The sequence below is a fragment of the Carya illinoinensis genome, chromosome 10 (genome assembly GCF_018687715.1).
Source record: "Carya illinoinensis cultivar Pawnee chromosome 10, C.illinoinensisPawnee_v1, whole genome shotgun sequence".
Lineage (NCBI taxonomy): Eukaryota > Viridiplantae > Streptophyta > Magnoliopsida > Fagales > Juglandaceae > Carya > Carya illinoinensis.
The window spans coordinates 8,488,599-8,507,403 of NC_056761.1; the positions used below are offsets into that span (position 1 = coordinate 8,488,599).

The 18,805-nt window shown below is 32.8% G+C and overlaps 2 protein-coding genes across 3 annotated transcripts; one reads left to right on the plus strand and one right to left on the minus strand.

Annotated features, from left to right (window-relative positions):
• The first annotated feature begins 1,289 nt into the window (after positions 1-1,289).
• On the plus strand, positions 1,290-8,842 carry LOC122279064 (heat shock 70 kDa protein 16). Of its 2 annotated transcripts, none has more exons than XM_043089382.1 (9): positions 1,290-2,996; positions 3,662-3,874; positions 5,490-5,585; positions 5,686-5,799; positions 6,035-6,235; positions 7,331-7,477; positions 7,553-7,681; positions 7,770-7,900; positions 8,384-8,842. In XM_043089382.1, exons 1-9 carry the CDS (start codon positions 1,827-1,829, stop codon positions 8,490-8,492), a joined length of 2,310 nt encoding a protein of 769 aa, XP_042945316.1. In that variant the 5' UTR covers positions 1,290-1,826; the 3' UTR covers positions 8,493-8,842. The 2 variants fall into 2 exon arrangements, with proteins under 2 accessions (XP_042945316.1, XP_042945317.1); XM_043089383.1 differs by having other exon boundaries at positions 5,689-5,799.
• Positions 8,843-9,253: 411 nt separating this feature from the next.
• LOC122279065 (protein DETOXIFICATION 40-like) lies at positions 9,254-14,497 on the minus strand. The gene is made up of 7 exons (XM_043089384.1): positions 14,014-14,497; positions 13,276-13,907; positions 11,276-11,332; positions 10,906-11,144; positions 10,509-10,627; positions 10,142-10,228; positions 9,254-9,685 (listed from the first exon to the last, which is right to left on the minus strand). Exons 1-7 carry the CDS (start codon positions 14,362-14,364, stop codon positions 9,617-9,619), a joined length of 1,554 nt encoding a protein of 517 aa, XP_042945318.1. The 5' UTR covers positions 14,365-14,497; the 3' UTR covers positions 9,254-9,616.
• Between the last annotated feature and the right edge of the window lie 4,308 nt (positions 14,498-18,805).

Here is an 18,805-nt window from a genome sequence, read left to right on the forward strand (position 1 = left end):
TCCGTTCGAACGGTTTCGACCGGTTCCGCCCAATTTCGTCCCTAAAAATACTTTTCGAAGACGAAAATCAATTTTCATTTCCGAAAACTTTCTGAGACAACCTTTTTGAGACAAAATAGAGACGAAATTTTTTTATCTCCCAAAACTTTTAGGGATGAAATTTCCATTTTTTGAGACAAAATTTTTTGTCTCAAAAAATCATATCTCTTGTAGTGAGCCTTTGATCGGCTCAATATATAGCCCTATCTAGCTGCAGAAACATTAATGCTCCATTTTTTGTTCTTGATATTGAGTAGCCTAAATGAAGAAATACTAAATTATATGGTGATCGATCAAAGTAAAACTACAAGATGGAGATGATCGATAATTTAATTAATTACTTGGAAATATTTTAAGAATACATAAATACCATAGCTCCAAACAGTTATTTATTTATTTTTATTTTTTTATATAAGAAATTAATATCACATGACGTCACAATTTAATATGACCACATATAATCTTGAATATCATCTAATCTTTTCCAGTCCTAAAGAAATTATCATAGGTACTAGTACTACAAGTTACTCGGATATATAATAAATATACCAAAATTACTATATATTTTTTCATGACTTGAGTCGTTATATATTATCTGATTATTAATTTTAGAATAATGCTATATATAGTCGTAGAATGTGCAAATGCCATGCAGTCATTTTGAAAAAGAGTAAGATTTATTATTAAAAAATTATTATTTTTTTCATGTGGATTCCATATTTATTTATTTTTTTAAAGTGATTACGCAGTACTTACGCACTCACAACTGCAACTATCATTTCTCCTAATCTTATAGTTAATTTGATGATATTTTCTTTATTTTTTATAAAACAAATATTCAGAGATTAAATCAACCAATGCAAACATGTCACTGAATTCAATTATCAGATTATTCTTATTTTAGATAAAGTTTTTAAAAAGTTGTAGTTGTAAGGTAATAATTTTTCAATACAAAATATAAAATTCTAAATAATATAAATAAAAAAACTATTCCAGACACAAAGAGGTTATATAAAATAAATTTAAAATTGATATTGTTTTATAAATTTCGTTAGATCTATTTTATAATAAAAATAATTTTATAATCTGATTTATTATATCAAATCACATCAATGTATTCGTTAAAATATTTTCTTATAAAAAAATATTTGTTTTCTATAATGTACCACAAGTTTGGACCTGGTCCAAAGCTCAGGAGTGGCTCGTGGGAAATTACACTCGGCCCACAGCTTAGAACCCTTTGAATTTGGTCCCAAGCTAACTATCATCGCTGACGTGGATCTCCAAAGCCCCAAAAGCGGAGCACTGATTCCATTCTCTGTTCGGCACTTTGGGTTTGTTCCTCCAAGTTTCTCGGCGACCATGGAGATCTTCAGCTTCTTGTTTCAATTATATGCGTTTGCGTTGAGAATTCAATAATCGTACTGGTTGATTTCTTTTAGGTGCCCCTGAATTTTTAACATTTTGCTTTGTTTCTGGGAGGTTCTTTATGTATGGTTTCGAGCTTATAACAGCTGCTCCGAAGGCGATCTTTTAGTTTTATCGGTGAATTTTACACTTCGTCGAGAGTTTTATGAAGAAGTCTAGTTAATTGAATTGCTTTAGGTAGTTATTCGTCAATGCTCATAATTTAGGTTTGGTTAATCTCAAAATTCAAGGTTGGTTTGACGGGGTTTGTTGAATGGATATCTCTGAGAGGATGGGTGTAATGCGGTGCTCTTGTTCACAATTCCGGGTGGGACTTTATTGATCTAAATTTCCAAGGTTTTGGTTCTGGTCTAGTAGAAATGAGTGTGGTGGGATTTGATATTGGAAATGAGAACTGTGTTATTGCAGTTGCGAAGCAACGTGGGATTGATGTTGTGCTGAACGATGAATCAAAGCGTGAAACACCAGCAGTGGTGTCATTTGGCGTGAAGCAGCGGTTCATGGGTTCGGCTGGAGCCGCTTGTGCGACAATGAACCCCAAATCAACTATTTCTCAAATGAAGAGGTTAATTGGTAGGAAATTTAAGGAACCGGATGTTCAGAACGACCTTTTGTTGTTGCCTTTTGAATCTTTAGAAGGTCCAGATGGGGGAATCTTAATTACTTTGGAATACTTGGGCGAGATACAAAAGTTCACTCCGGAACATATTCTGGGAATGCTGTTTTCTCATTTGAAGCGCATAACTGAGAAGAATCTTGAAATGCCCATTTCGAACTGTGTGATTGGGATTCCCTCGTACTTCACTGATTTGCAGAGACGTGCTTTTTTGGATGCCGCAGCAATTGCTGGACTGAAGCCGCTGAGATTGATGCATGACTGTACTGCTACAGCACTTGGTTATGGTATTTACAAGACGGATTTTTCTGTTGCGGGCCCAACTTATGTTGTCTTTGTGGACATTGGTCATTGTGACACACAGGTTTGTGTTGCATCATTTGAGAGTGGACAAATGAGGATAATTTCCCATGCTTTTGACAGGAGCTTGGGAGGCAGAGATTTTGATGAGGTTCTGTTCGGTTATTTTGCTGCACAGTTCAAGGAGCAGTATGATATCAATGTCTATTCAAATGCCAAAGCATCTATTAGGTTGAGGGCGTCTTGTGAAAAACTAAAGAAGGTGCTGAGTGCGAATGCAGAGGCGCCATTAAATATAGAGTGCTTGATGGATGAGAAAGATGTTACGGGTTTTATTAGAAGGGAGGATTTTGAGAAATTGTCATTAGACTTGCAAGAGAGAATTAGCATCCCTTGTCGTAAGGCTTTGGCTGACTCTGGTTTGACTGTGGAGAAAATCCACTCAGTAGAGCTTGTTGGCTCAGGGTCTCGGATACCAGCTATTAGTAGAAGGTTAACTTCTCTATTCAAGAGAGAACCAAGCCGAACAGTGAATGCGAGTGAGTGTGTGGCACGTGGTTGTGCTCTTCAGTGCGCAATGCTTAGCCCGACATTCCATGTAAGAGAATACGAGGTTCGTCCAGTTTCTATCCAGCTGTTCGCAGTTTTCAGTGTTTCTATGAAGACGATATCTTTTGGAGCAAGATACAACGATTTCTACCTTTAGTACTCAATGTTTTTCTTTTCGCATGTTCATCATGTTTTCAGACATTTGCGTGCTTATATTCTTTGTTTATTTTATGAGGGTTCATATCTTTTTTGGTTAATATGGAAAGATGATTCTTTGAAGTTAGGACTACCATATATCAATTGTTGGCCATTCTGCAAATAATATTGTTCTAATCTCTCCAGGACAATTTTTTATTTTTCCTACTTATTTCTATTCTTTTCATGAGAAGGGGCATAAGCTTCTTTAATTGTCATTACTAAGAGTTGGACTATTAAAGTTGGGTCTTGAGGCTGGAGACATTGATAGAGAACTAACTCAAACTAACTCCTAATGGCATCCTCTGTATTCTTATTTTCAGTTCTATTTTTTTCTGACCCTTAAAAACATTAAATAAATTGGTCATTTCTGTAATAAGTGCGGATCATCATAAGTTTCAAATTCTCTTCAAAACACCACCAGAATATTAGAGATGCCTGCTGTACTTTTATGTGAAGTTCTTATTCGTATTACGATGTTCACAGATGTATTCATTCATTCCTTATCAAAAAAACTCTTGCTGTCATTCACAGGTTCAAGACGCATTTCCTTTCTCCATAGGATTCTCATCAGATAAAGGTCCAGTTTGCACGCTTTCAAATGGTGCACTTCTGCGAAAACACCATCCATTTCCAAGTGTGAAGATTTTTAGTTTGCACAGAACTCATATTTTCCATATGGAAGCCTACTATGCTGATCTAAGTGAATTACCTACTGGGGTATCATCTAAAATAAGCAGTTTTAAGGTATGACTTCCTCTTGAATATGCCTTTTCCATACATAAATGTAAATTTTGAGGTCTGTAGATAATATGTTTAATCTAAATCATGCATGCTACTGGTTTACACAATGTAACAAATTTACAGTAGCTCCTTTGGGGTATTTAAACAATTGTAATGTAAAGCACTCCTTATTATGATCTTAAAGCAATTTTCCTTCAATTTGTCCCCCCTCCTCTTTCCTTTTTCACTATAAGACAAACTTGCTTCTGTGGCATTTTGTTGCTCACATTTTATTTAGCACTCTTAAGAACAGAAGAGAGGGATGCAGTGGTTAGATTATTAGCATCCTGATGGTTACAATCTTATGCTAGCGAAATGCCCGTTAGTGACATTCTAATCTGTAACTTAGGGGTGGTCGTGGCCTTAGATTGGATGGTGAAAATGGTTTGTTGTGGCTGACCTCAAGCACTGAGGATAGAAGACTTGGTTGAATCGATCTTAGTAGAATCTAATGCTTATTGTTGCATGGCTACCTTGAAAAATAAGGGTTTGTTCAGCAATAGAACTGTTCTCAAGTATTCTAAGATATTCTAAGATATTTCCTTCCTAAACATCTCTCAAACACAAAACTTTTCAATTTCAAATCTTTAACGTTTTCATCTAATCATTATCTCATCGTTACGAGTTTTCCAAACTCCCAAACAAAATACAAAAAATAATACTACTTTTCCAAATTTCAAAATAAAAATTATATTAAAAAATTATATTCAAACAACATTTTAACTTTTCAATTTTTTCTCTCATTTTTCAAACCCAATAAAATATCTTAACTCAAATCATTTCACTACTATTTACAGATATACTGAGATAGTTGGTTTGGATAGTGAGTTGAGATGAGATGAGTTGAGATGAAAGTTGAATAAAATATTGTTAGAAGATTATTTTTTAATATTATTTTTGTTTTAGGATTGGAAAAAGTTGAATTATTTATTGTATTTTGTTAGGGAATTTGGAAAAATTGTAATAATTAGATGTGATGAGTTGAGATAATTTTGGTATCCAACCTCCCCTAATATCCAAACGGCCCATAAGAGTTCAGTCAGCTTGGTTGGTTTGTCTTGATGCATAGCCATAGATATCTTCAGTGCACCAAAAAGGCATGACATTGGCCATTTAAAGTAGCCATGGGCCCTTGATCACATGATGCTAGCCTATAGTTATATACACTCTTATGCCTACCGAGAGAAGAAAGAAGAAGTTATATACTCTCTCATGCCCATGTTTACAGATTTAGCATACACGAAGACAGATACCTTTGGGTAATAGTTAATGATGACTAAAAGTTGATATTTAATCGTTGCAACATATTCATTGGTTTGGAGATGACATAGTGCAACACTTCTTCTGTTCCCCTCTCATTAATGCATATTTAAATTGACAATGCTGTGACAGCATGAGTTTAAATTTGTCTCTGTTTGCGTTTCTAAATCTGTAATTATTCTTTCTTTTTTCCGTGAGGTAGTCATCTTCCAATCCTTTAGGAAGTAATTAATGTCTTTGTCTGAAGCCATTTGCAGTCGCTATTTAATTTTGTTCCTTGGTTTATTTACACTGGATTAATTATTTTTCATTTATCTAGATTGACCCTTTCCAAGCTTCTCACATGGAAGCAACAAAAGTTAAAGTTAGACTGCAGCTAAACATTCATGGAATTGTTACTGTAGTATCAGCCTCGGTAAGTATATAATTTTCAGTCAATACACTCAGCATATTGGGCCTAAGATATTTTTTAAAAGATAATGATAAGTTATCATAATCCTTTTCTACTGTATCAGCAGCTATTGGAGGATGATATTGTTGATCCCCATGCAAGGAGTGATGCTCACTTGACTTCAGATAAGATGGAGGCAGAATCCAATCGTGGGTCTGCTCCTTCATCCATTTCTGCTGTAAGTTCGATCGGCTAACCATTTTTCATGGTTCTTAGCTCTAGATTGTGTTGCCATTAACAATTTACTGCCTTCCACATTTTCTGGAAAAGTGAGAAACATATTTTTTTTTTCATTTGTAGTTATTCTCACCTTTAAGAGCCTTAATCTTATGTAAATCTTATGTTGTGTACAACTGAGGACATTCTTTGTTATGAGTGGGAAGTTAAGGCTTTAAATTCATTTCCTTGAGTAGGATGATGGGATGAGGAAAAACAAGGTTGTCAAAAGGCTTGATATTCCTGTTCGTGAGCATGTCTATGGTGGAATGGCAGATGCTGAGCTCTTAGAAGCTCGAAAGAAAGAACTTCAGCTGCTGCAACAAGACTTAAAGATGGAGCATACCAAAGATAAGAAAAATGCATTGGAGTCTTATGTCTATGAGATGCGTGATAAGGTATAATACAAAATCCCAAATCAGTTTCTTAGTTATCCTCCCAAATCTAAAGACCACTTCTGAGACTAGGGGAATCTGCAGAAAATTTGAGTCAAACCTACTACACCTTGGCAAAGCCTTTGTAGAATATGGCTATAAACCTTATGCCCGTATGTAGAGGAACAGAAACTGACTCTCTGTTATGGTTACACAATCACTCCTTGATTAGATGAGGGGATCAAAGGCTATTGTGACATTGACCTTTAGGCTCTACTTGGAGGGAATGTTTGGAGAAATTCCTGGGCTTGTTCCCTTAAGCCTTGCTTCTAATGTCGGGACTTAGCGATGTTTTAAGCCTAAACCTTATTGCTTTACCCATGCGGTTTCTTATTACCATTTTCACTTGAAATATATGCTTACCTATTCATGGCTACATATGAATATATAATTTCCCCTAGCATGATTTTGATGGAAATTAAGTTCCCTTACTTTCAGCGTATCCAATGAATTTCTTATAGTTTGTATTGGATTTGAAATAAAAAAGTCTTAGTTATGACTTTCCCTCATATAGTTGATACCTCATCTATTTAACTAATGGTTGAATATCTGGATCTGAATCATTGGTATGCGCAAACCAGACACGACCCCCATGTGTGTTGAAGTCTCAAGACTATCACTATTCATTCTTTTAAACTTTTGATGCCATTATTTCTTGGAGGGGTGATGCATCACATTCCTTTTTTTCAACATTTGCTTGTATCCTTTTATTAAAGACATTGAGCATGATGATATAAACACTAATTAAGATTTTGCTTTGGTATAGAGCCTCTTTCTTCTTGTGAAAATTAAAGCTGATAAACAGCTAGAATTTACAACTAGGATGCTAGTGACAGGGTTCTCATATCTACGATTCTCTCATTCTTCTTTTTTTTTTTTTATTGGTAAGAATTCCTTCATTTGTCATGAGGTCATGGTATTTCATTTGTCGAGTCCATTTTGCCAATGTTTAAAGTTTCATGTGTGCATCTTAAATTGTACTTAATATACTCCAAGTCTTCATACTGTTTTATTCAATTTCAATGTTCTGGATGCTTGCATAACACTACTATGTGATAGATATTATATAAATATCTAGGATTCTACACCGAGCTAGAGAGGGAAAGGATCTCCAGTGATCTTGAACAGATAGAAGAGTGGCTTTATGAGGATGGAGCTGATGAATCTGCAGATGTTTATACTGAAAAACTGGAGTACCTTGCAAAGGTGAAAAACAGTTTATCATTTTTTAATGAATTATTACTTAAATGATGCATCTAACAGGGTTTTAATTTGTAATAGCTGCTTGATCCCATTGAGAACCGATATAAGGAGGAAGAGGCTCGGGCCCAAGCTAGTAAGGGTCTATTAGATTGTATCACAGAATACCGGATGCTTGTACAAGCACTTCCAGCTGGGGAGAGAGATGTGGTATGATTCTTGTGCATTAATTGGTTGGTTGTGCAGACATTCTTGGTAAATACCCTCGATACATCATTTTGGTCCTTTTCTTTTACAGATCATTGGTGAATGCAATAAAGCAGAGCAATGGCTACATGAGAAGATCCAACTGCAGAATTCGTTGCCTAAAAATGCTGATCCGATATTATGGTCAAACGAAATCAAGAGAAAGGCAGAGGCTCTCGACATGTACAGTTCTGATACTATTAATCTCCGGTTAACAAATCTATGATTTACAAAAATCGTACATATAAAGTCCACCTACAGTGTTTAAACTTCTGAGTTCTTTGATTGGAGAATGACCGAAACTCATTGGGCATCATATAGGGCAAAATGGATATAGGAGTCTAGCTCAATAAGAAGTCATATATGTCATGCTCACTCACTTCTCAAAAAAAGTTATGCTGACTATTTTGCTGCCCAGTCTGCCCTTGAAAAAAGTTTATTGCTCACTTATCATCTTCATGCTCGGCTGGTAGTAGTAGGTTTGTCAGATGATCCTACCCTACAAAAATCTCTTTCATTAAACTATAATTTCAATTGGATATCGTGGCAATGATGTATTCTTTTCTTTTCACTGGAAATTTTTAGCTTTATTATACATATTCTTGCTTTATCTTTCCATTTTTTTTACATCAAACCTGATGGGGTTCCTTGAATTGTCATAATCAGGACATGGAAACATATAGTGAGACCCCTTGCTTCTCCCCCAAGCTCAAAGGATGCAGATGACTTAGATCAGAGGGACAAACCTGATGGCATTAACATGCAAGTAGATTAATGTGGATTTACCCAACTTTTCACACTGATTCATCTTGATCATGTGCAAGAGTCTAATACCCGCAACACATAAACAACTTGATCAGGTGCAATAGATTAACGCTGATTCATCTGGAATCTTTTTGCTTCTTGACAGATGTAAACTCTTACACTTAAAAGGATGAACAATACTTAACAGCGGCAGCATTGTTCATCCTTTTAAGTGTAAGCACCAGTTGCGTTTGTTCTCTTGCTCAGGACACGGTCATCACTGATTATAGTTACTTTTTGGCCTTTCTTTTTTGTAATAGACTGTGTGTAGTTATATACCATTCAGTGTGGAGGATAATAAAGAAAATTACACTTAAACCATATTGTATCCATGTTGACACCGACTATTATATTGGAAAGGATCAGGAGAATTCCTCAGAAAGAATCCATGATTTTCTATATTTTAAGTTCAAATATTACTTTTTCTGTTGGAAGAAACTCAAAATAGGAGACCTATCCCCACCCCCGGGCCCCAACCCCTTTGTATTTGCAATTGAATATTATCAAACCACATTTTTCAGGCGGAAGGCTGCGCGACAAACGACCTTAGTGAGAGCGGGGGACGGCTCTCATTTGGACCACAAACTCGAATATCATGCATGACATTTTCTGTACGTGGGACCAAAAATAAATGCTGTTGTCAATCTCATTTGTAATTTTTCTCCCACCATGTCTTAATCATGCATTCTTTTATTTGTTAACCATGCATCCTATAGATGTATATGTTATGTATGCATGCAAAAAGATCATGTTTATGATTCATGGCTAATACTTAAAGTCAATATGAACAGGTCCAGAGGTACTAAGACAAAGATGACACAGCCCAAATAAAGTTTTAAGATCACATCGAACAAATCCATGCCTAAGATATCAAAGCATCAAACCCTACACATTCTCTCCAATGCGACAAAAAATAGAACATCTCATCTGTCCAGCATACGGCACAACTCAAAAATCCTTAAGTGGTCCAATAATATTGAGCCAGCATGGCAACTGGCCATAAACTTTTGGTGCCAGGATGCATGGCTAATTTTCTATGATATCGTGTGTTCATCTCCCACTTTGCATTCAGTCAAAAGCAATTTGACAGCAAGTTTATTGGGTCTGTAGCAGAGGCTCCTTCTTGTCCTCCCATTTGTTCAATCGTCTCCTAGCAATCTCCACCTGAAATTTCAATTCCGATCCTCTGAGTGCAGCTTGTTTTTGTACATACCACACGGTCAACAATTTTCCATTTTCCTCGTACTTTTTAATGGTGAATTCTTAACAAATAAGTCTTGCTATTTATTTACAAGTTATTTATTGTGAGATTTTTTATAATTTAAAAAAAATTAAAAAATAACTATTTTTTTTTCATAATATATCATAATGATCAAGTACTAGTCTTGTATTTTAAAGTAAATGAAGAGCTGAGATAGCTAATTATATTGGAGCAATCCTACATACAGTCGTGGAATTACAAACGCCGCGTAATCGTTTTGAAAAAAAGTGAGGTTCGCGATTAAAAGGTTAATTTTTTTTTTATATGGGTCCTATATTAATTCATTTTTTTTAAAACGACTGCATACCGTTTGCACAACCACGACTGAAAATATCATATATATATATATATATATATACCTCTGTATTCCAATCCGTGCGAAAAGTTACCCACAGTAGAATGAAGGTCTGCATGACAGTTCCTCCTATCATCCCCGACCATATTCCCTGCACGCACATCAACCAATGCCAAATTCATGAGTGCGATCATTAGTTCACGAGTTATCTTATATACAATTATTTTTATATATTTTATTAATATAATTATTTAAAATAATTATTTTATATTAAAAAAATAATACAACTAATTACATTAATATAGTGCGTAAAAAATATATAAAAATGACTGCATATAAAATATTTGTCAATGAGATGTATATGTACATAAAGTGTATTGATGCAGTATATATACTTTGACATCAGATTTATGAGAAAAATATTAACGTACCTTAGAGCCAAGGTGGAACTTGAAGCCTAGAAGGCAACCCAAAGGTATTCCAACAACGTAATAACATCCAACATTTACATATGCCACAAATGTTTGCCATCCACATCCCACAGCCACCCCTGCATGCAGATCAAGATCATCTGCACATTAGCTAGCCCTTTTCGATCTCTACAAGAACAAGATATATAGCCTTCCTGATCGAAAGATCAGCAAGTTGGATGATCTGGTTCAAAACTCATAACCATGCAGTCATTAATTAATGTTCATAACAGCTAGCTAGCTACAACGTCTATATATCAATATTTTCAAACAATATTTAAGTTGACTAAAAATAAATCTACTTTCTTCAAGATCAGTAAGGACGTACGTACGTACTAGAGAAAATTAAAATAATTACCAGAAAGAACTGGCTGAACCCCATTGAGAATGAGAGTGAATGCCAAGAAGGGACAGAGCTCCGAGACAGCATTAGCGACGGCTTCACCGCCGGTGAAGGCATAGCTTATGATATCCCGGAGAGCAAGCACAACGACTGCTTCTATTACAGCAATAATGAAAGAAACCAAATTGACGATTAAAACTGTGAATGCTGCTGACTTGGGATGTCCAGCCCCTAACTCATTGCTCACCCTCACACTGTCCTTTCAATCATCAAGTTAATCAGGTTCGGTTCTCAAAGTTATAATTACATATACATACATACATATATATATCAAAAGATGACAATAATATATAATAGCATTAGAGTTGCAGTAATTATGACTGACCTTGCTGCTGCATTAAATCCTACCGAAACCATGAACAACAACCCACTAATAGCCAGGCTGCACAGTATCATCATGAACATTTATCATTATCACTCCATGGAGTTACGCCATGGGGATCAAGTGGAGACATCAAGCATATATGAAAATGTTAAATAATATACTCACAAAAATATTTATTGGGTTGTCCACATTAATTGTGGAAGGATTGGTGATCAGTTTATAAGTATAAGGGAAAACATTGCCTCTTAAGCTAACTCGCTCCTATGGATGTAGGCACACTGTTAAACCACGTTAAACTTAAATTCTGATATTAGTATTGGGTGATCTTGGACCTCTCTCAACTCCTGTGGATGTAAGCACACTCTCGAACCTCTTTAAATTTAGGCTCTGATATCAATGTTGCGAGGTTTTAGACTTCTCTTAATTCTAAAAAACTAGTTCAAGAGGTGAGATTTTTCCTCATACTTATAAACTGACTACCAATCCCTTCCATAATCGATACGAGACAATTCTAACAATCTCCCTCTCATATATCGGATTCTGAGACGGAATAACGACAATCAATTTCTCTTGTAAACTGTTGGGTCTAAAACTATTGGTAAATTCAGAATCTGACATCAGTGTTGAGCGGTCTTAGATCTTTCCCAATTTTAAAAATTAACTCAAAATGTGAATTTTTTTCTTTATATTTATAAACTGATCACTAACCTCTTATATAGTCCACGTGAGACAATTCTAACGAACTTGTTAAAAAAATTTAGAATTGTTAAATAAATTTCTATACACGTGGAATCGCTGCCTGCCAACCTTCGTACTTAAATTTGAAATTAATCATCCTAGTCAATAAATAAAGTAAAATAAAGATAAAGTGAAAGCTACTTTTCTATACATCCCTTCCTCCAGATTCGAAAGTCTTCGTCTTGATCTGCCCAGCCAATTTGCAACTTTTATCTTAAATGTGATAAATGATCTTATCTATATACATATATAGATATATATATATATATATATATGTGTGTGTGTGTGTGTGGGTAACGTTAAGTAGTAGAGTGCCCAAGTAAGTTGAAAAAAATAAAATTTATTATTAAAAAATTAATTTATTTTAATTTAAATCCTATATTTATTTTCTTTTTTTAAAATAATTATACGATAGTTATACACTTATAACTGTAATTATCATTTCTCTTTATATATACATCTATTAAGGATTGAGGACCGCATAATTTCACCTTATCGATTTGTATTTTTGAGTTTTTTTTTTTTTATAAAGTAAATTGATAACATTTATTATTATCGTTTGTATATATTATTTTAAACAGTATCAACAACAAATACCAATTATAATTATAATATGATAAGATTTAAAATTCATTTTATACTAAAATTTCACTTTTGAGTCTAAACAATTTGAATGATATTATTGAAAGAATTGTTAAGATTAGCAATCGATTTTAACTTGAAAAATAATTTGCATAAATGTAAAGTATGCAAATAATTTTCAGAGAAAATAAAACTTATAAAATATAATAGGTCTCACTCTTTTTTAAAATGATAATATTAAATATAATCACACATAACGTGATTTTTTTAAAATATATATATATATATATATATAACACACGTTAAAAAATTTATTATTATTTTGTTAAAAGAGAGTACTGTATCCAACTCGTCAACACTAAAATTTCATTAAAAGAAAAATGGATATATATATGCCAGAGTTACATGTATCTAGAGTGCTACTTTTCGTGTTTTTAAGTATTCGTTTAGATTTAGAGATAAGATAAGATAATTTTAAATAAAATTAATTAAATAAAAAATTATTAAAAAATTATTTTTTAATATTATTATTATTATAAAATTTAAAAAATTTGAATTGAAATGTTTAAAATAATTAAATATTTATTATTTTTATTTAAAAATTTAAAAAAATTATAATAATAAAATAATAAAGAAACACTCTCTTAAGCCAAACAAGCTATTAAGGCTAGTTTTCTTACCACACGGCAAGAGAATCCAAAGCAAGCTCAGGGTTTTCGAGCAACCCAGCAATCAACACCAATATCTGAAAGTACCACGTCTCCAAGCACAACATCACCGCCGATGCAGTCGACAATTTTAGAAACTCCCAGAGTCCAGTAAATGCCTGCAAGCTCAGCCCCGTCCAGGTCTGCTTACACTCACCGCTGACCAAGATGTACACGAACTGAGCGACCGCCATGATCCACCAGGACAAGCTCAGCACCAAGGATGCGCCAATCAATCCCATCTCAAATTCGTACACCGCGAGCCAGCTTAGCAACAGGTGCACCACGAGCGTAGCCGCAGTTATGTACGCACTCGGGGCTACGATGCTCTGGGATTGCAGGAATTTTTGCATGGGGAAGTTCACTGCGTAAGCGAATATTTGTGGGATCAGACCGTAGACGAAAACTGCAGCTGAGGACGCCACGGTTATTGGTTCTCCGAGTAAGAGCAAGATGGGCTTCGATAAAACATAGATTGAAGTTATTGGGATCCCAGTAAGAGTCAGGACGACCATCGATCTTTGCAAATATATGCCTAGCATCTCATACTTGTGGGCTCCGAAGGCCTGGCCGCAGAGAGTCTCCACTGCGCTTCCCATGCCTAACTATATATATACAGCCAAAGCAAACCCACGTGTACAAGAAATTTAAATCACCCAAATCAACACGTTCACGAAAATACGTACATGTTCGATAGAAAATTGTACATACCATGAGGCCGTAGGAGAAGAGTTGGATGCCACTGTTGCCAAGAGAGGCAGCGGCGAGCTCAAGATTACCGAGGTGGCCAGCGAAAACTCGTGTGGAGAGCGACATGAAATTGTTGATCATGTAGACGAAGACGGCAGGTGCGGCGAGGCGGAAGAGGATCTTGAGTTCAATCCACGTCGCAGTTCGGAGGCGCTTGAATCGCGGTAACTGAGTATCCGATAGCACATTTTCTAGCCGGGAGTCGACTCCATGGACCATAGCCGTGATGGGTTGGGGGTCTGGTGATTGTGAGTACTGCTGATCTGAATCGTCTAGAATAATTTGGTTGAAGCCATCTTTGGAGGTCAGCATAGTTAATCCTGTAGTACTGAGAGTGATCAGCTGCGTGGTAGATTGAGGCCGAGGACTAAGGTCTAGGAGGTTGAAAATGGTGTGGCTTCAAAGAATCACAGGTGTTGCAAGAATGGGATGCAGCATGGGATGGTGTCCCTTCTATATTTATTTTAATTTTTTTATAATAAATATATAGTATATAGATGATAAATATAAATAATTTTAAAATATATAAAATATAAAGGTGAGCATCCCTAAAATGTCTTTTGCCCTTTACGTCGATCCACAGGTTAAAAAGACGTAAATGCCCTTTAAGGATGATTGGAAGACTACATACAGAGTAGATAGCTATATAATTGGCCTTGGATCGATGTGATAAAAATAATAATAATAATAATAATAATAATAAAACAAAGGAGAAGACAGAAGTTATTCTATTTTTCGCGTCGTTTAATTGATAATATTTAAATTTTAAATTATTTGAATCGACCAGTTGACTCCTTTCCCTTAGTGAAGATGTCGGTGGCCACCACGTACATGCGAACCAATCAAAGGATTTTGGGCTTGAAATTGGGGTTAGAAGATATTCTTAATTCTAATTAATGATTACTTTTGAAGATATATAGTTTAAGGTCATTATACAGATAAAATTAGATATTTTAGATAGTAATAAATAAAATATTATTATAATATAATTTTTTAATATTAATTTTATATTAGAATTTGAAAATGTTAAATTATTTATTATATTTTATATGAAGATTTAAAAAAATTATACTAATGAGTTGAGATAAGATGAGATGAAATTTTTAATTTTATGTAACCAATCCAGGCCTTAAAAGCTTGTGTTTTCACTATAATTATTTTTAAAAAAAATATCAGTTCGGCGTGAGATGAAGAAGACACCATATCATATTTTTTAAAAATAATAATAAATAAATAAAGAAGCCAAATGAGTAAATTATCAAGCACCAAAAATTATGGCCATGAAATCGGTTAGAATATATTCTCAAATTTGATACATGTTCCATAAATCCACGTTGAGGATAAGGGAAAAAAAAACATTTTAATAGAGGTGTAACCAGTTCGGTTTGATCTAGTTTTATACAATTTTTAGAATCGAACCGGTTATATCGATTTCGTAATTTGAAAAACTAATTCCGCACCGGTTATTTTCCTAAACAGGTACTTTCTGTTTTACCAGTTCGGTTCCCTTTTTCAATTTTAATCAAGTACCAATTTCATTAATACTTAGTATAGTATTAATGTTACTATAGTACTAGTATTAATAATACTATATAAAAGTGATTTTGTATTTATAAGTTATAGTAATTTAATATACATTAGTATACTAATGTATACCAACTAACTAAAGTGAAATGTGATTAATATACTAATATATATTAATATTACTAATGTATTATATCTATATTAAAATGATTCAAAGCAATATATTGAAAATTTATTAGGACTAAAAATGTAATATATATATATATATATATATATATATATATATTAATATACATTTTTAATATACATGAGAGAGGGGAGGGACTTCTTTCTTCCTTGGAGTGCAGTGCAAGGTTGAGGAAATGTGACGTGTATATATGACAAATCACTATTGGAGACAATTATTTATAAGAAAACGGAATAACCTGTGGGAAGATAAACTCAGAATGCAGATGTAACTTTATTAAATTAGCTTTATCGAGCCTCAAAGGTGACCCAGAACCTATCTTCATCATGAATTATTTTAACTTTATTAAATTAGCTTTATTAAATTATTTTTTCCATAAATTAGATATCAAACTGAATAATCTTTATTATTTTTTATTTGTAGTGTTACAATCATATTATAAATGGTAAAAGCATATGTCTGAGATTTTTGAAAAATATATTTATAAAAGAGAGATGATTTGTATAAATTTTAAATAGATAAATTCTACAAAATCTTGTAAAAAAAAAAAAAGATTGTATGTAAAAAAATAGAAAAAAAATTATTTTGGATTAGTGAAACTTACTTTTTACAAAATATATATATAATTTATCTATTTAAAGTTTGTACCTAGTATTATAATAAGAGAAATAATATTTGTAGTCATGAGTGTATAAATATCATATAATTATTTTAAAAAAATAAATAAATAATATATTTATATAAAAAAATTAATTTTTTAATAATCAATTAATTTTTTAATAATTACATAGTTATATACTCTATAACGAAAATGATAGGGTTATGTGGCTTATAATAATGATGACATTTGATTAAAAAAATAATAAAAAAAAAGCATGACCATTGACCAAAACTTTTGGTTCTAAATTATTGAATAGATATTTGTGAACATGTAACAGCTGCCCGCCAACCTACTTAAATGACAGCACTTAAAATTATGGCTGCATTTAAATGTTGATTTGAAATAAAATATTATTTTTTAATATTATTATTATTATTTAAAATTTTAAAAAAATTAAATTATTTATTATATTTTATATTAAAAATTAAAAAAATTATAATAATTAGATGATATAAAACGAAATAAATTAAAAAAATTTATGATCGAAGCCGCCCTTAAAAAGAAGCCGGTACTTTTTTCGACCGAACCATTCTGGAGGCTGGAGGAGTTGGCCCACGGACTACAGTCTCACGAAACTTTTAAGACGATAAATGAGCCATGAGGAATGTTCACTGTTTAACTCCTAGAAACGGTATAAAAATTTGAAGGATGAGAAAGATCTATTTCAAGCTCAGCTGAGATTGTTCTGGACCTCAACCGGTGTTATGCGGAGCTTTTGGCAGTGGTTTAGTGTAGTTATATGGTATTCATACGTATATTTATAATAATAAATAGTAAATAAATAGAGAGAAATAAATATAAAAAAATACATAAATTTATATGATTCGACAATAAGCTTATTTCACGTATATTTATGATTTACGTCCACGAAGATTTGGAGAGGAGAGGATCTATTATAATAAGCTTATTTTACAATCTCATATTCTCATTGTATAATAGATCTCAAAGGTTTGTCTTTTGGTTGAGATCTCATTGAAGCCCATGTCTTGAGGTTGAATAAGCTTTATTAGAGCAGTCTGACCAAAAGTCACTGAAGTCGTATGTATTTATACCTATTATCTCTTGCCCCCTTTACTTTATATTACCTCACATCTCTTTATGTCACATCTCTTCTTTTCTTCCTACATTATCTTCCCTTATCATTTATCCATTCTTTGACCTCTTTTTTAACTTTTTAGTGACAACCCTTTAATAAATTGGATTTTGAGACCAGTATATTTTACCCTTTACAATACTTCAACCTTTGGATTTTAATTGAATAGATTTCTTATAATTTTTAAATAAAACATAAATATATAGAGTAAATTTTATAATATATATTTTTTAAATTCTTTTTGCTTGAGTGCTTCTAGGTGGGGGGAACCTTGAAGATGACTTTATTTACCATCTGATCTTGATCATGGGCCTCGATTGATATGATAGAAGGAGGGCAATATTAAATTAATAATGCATGCGCAAAAAAATAATATGGTACAATTTGACATTAATTATAAAAATAAATGCAATTTGTAAGAGATGAATTCACGATACATAAAATGTAATATATTCTAAAAGAAAAAATAAAATAAAGAGAGATAATTAGATCATCGGGTATTCATTCATTGAACTATTTTATTATTCATTTTAGAATTAACAAATATGAAATTTAAATGTAAAACTATAAATTGTGTTTAAGTCAGTTTCAATATTGATTACATTTACAAGTTAGTGTGTATGACGTCACTTATTATAGAGCATATTATGTTGAATTATTTCAAATATTCCCTTTAAATTAACTTTGACTTCTTTTAAAGTTTTACTCTAATATGATTATTTATTAGTCCTATATTGGGAAGACAAGCAAACTTTTAGTGATTTACAAGTTTATGAGTTTCACAATATATAAAATAGAATATAAGTGTAGACACACAATAGTAGTATCAACCAAATGTGCGACATATTGACGCTTTTTAATTCAAACGAAGTGATACATTTTTTCAATTTTTTGACAGTTAGTTATCTAAGAAAAACTGTTTTGCATCTTAGTTATCTGATAAAAACTGTTTTACATCTGCTGTTATTACATTTGTTCATTCGAAGATTAGTGTTCAAAATTTATAATTTACACATTATATAAAAAGTGTGTATTCTAAAAACCGTATAAAAGTGTTGTATTCTAATAATATAATTGTCAGATTTTTTTTTTACAGAACTCAATTCGTTGAGTGAGATGTAATATTTGTTTAAGAGACAGGTTAACAATCGCTTCACTATTTATAATTTACGATCTGTGTTTGCTATTTTTTCTAACATATTACATTCATAAAATAAAATTAAAAAAAAAAAAAAAAAAAAAAAAAAAAAGAACCTTTACAAAAATATCAGAAGTTTTTTATTATACT

Bases quoted from the DNA above. Each gene is read 5' to 3' on its own strand.
- LOC122279065 (XM_043089384.1), bottom strand. From the start codon at position 14,364: ATGCTGACCTCCAAAGATGGCTTCAACCAAATTATTCTAGACGATTCA. The intron at 13,908-14,013 runs GTATGTACAATT...GTATATATATAG, and splicing joins TCTTCTCCTACGGCCTCATG to TTAGGCATGGGAAGCGCAGT. The intron at 9,686-10,141 runs GTATATATATAT...TTGAAATTTCAG, and splicing joins GCACGGATTGGAATACAGAG to GTGGAGATTGCTAGGAGACG.
- LOC122279064 (XM_043089382.1), top strand. From the start codon at position 1,827: ATGAGTGTGGTGGGATTTGATATTGGAAATGAGAACTGTGTTATTGCA. The intron at 2,997-3,661 runs GTTCGTCCAGTT...TGTCATTCACAG, and splicing joins TCCATGTAAGAGAATACGAG to GTTCAAGACGCATTTCCTTT. The intron at 7,901-8,383 runs GTACAGTTCTGA...TGTCATAATCAG, and splicing joins AAGGCAGAGGCTCTCGACAT to GACATGGAAACATATAGTGA.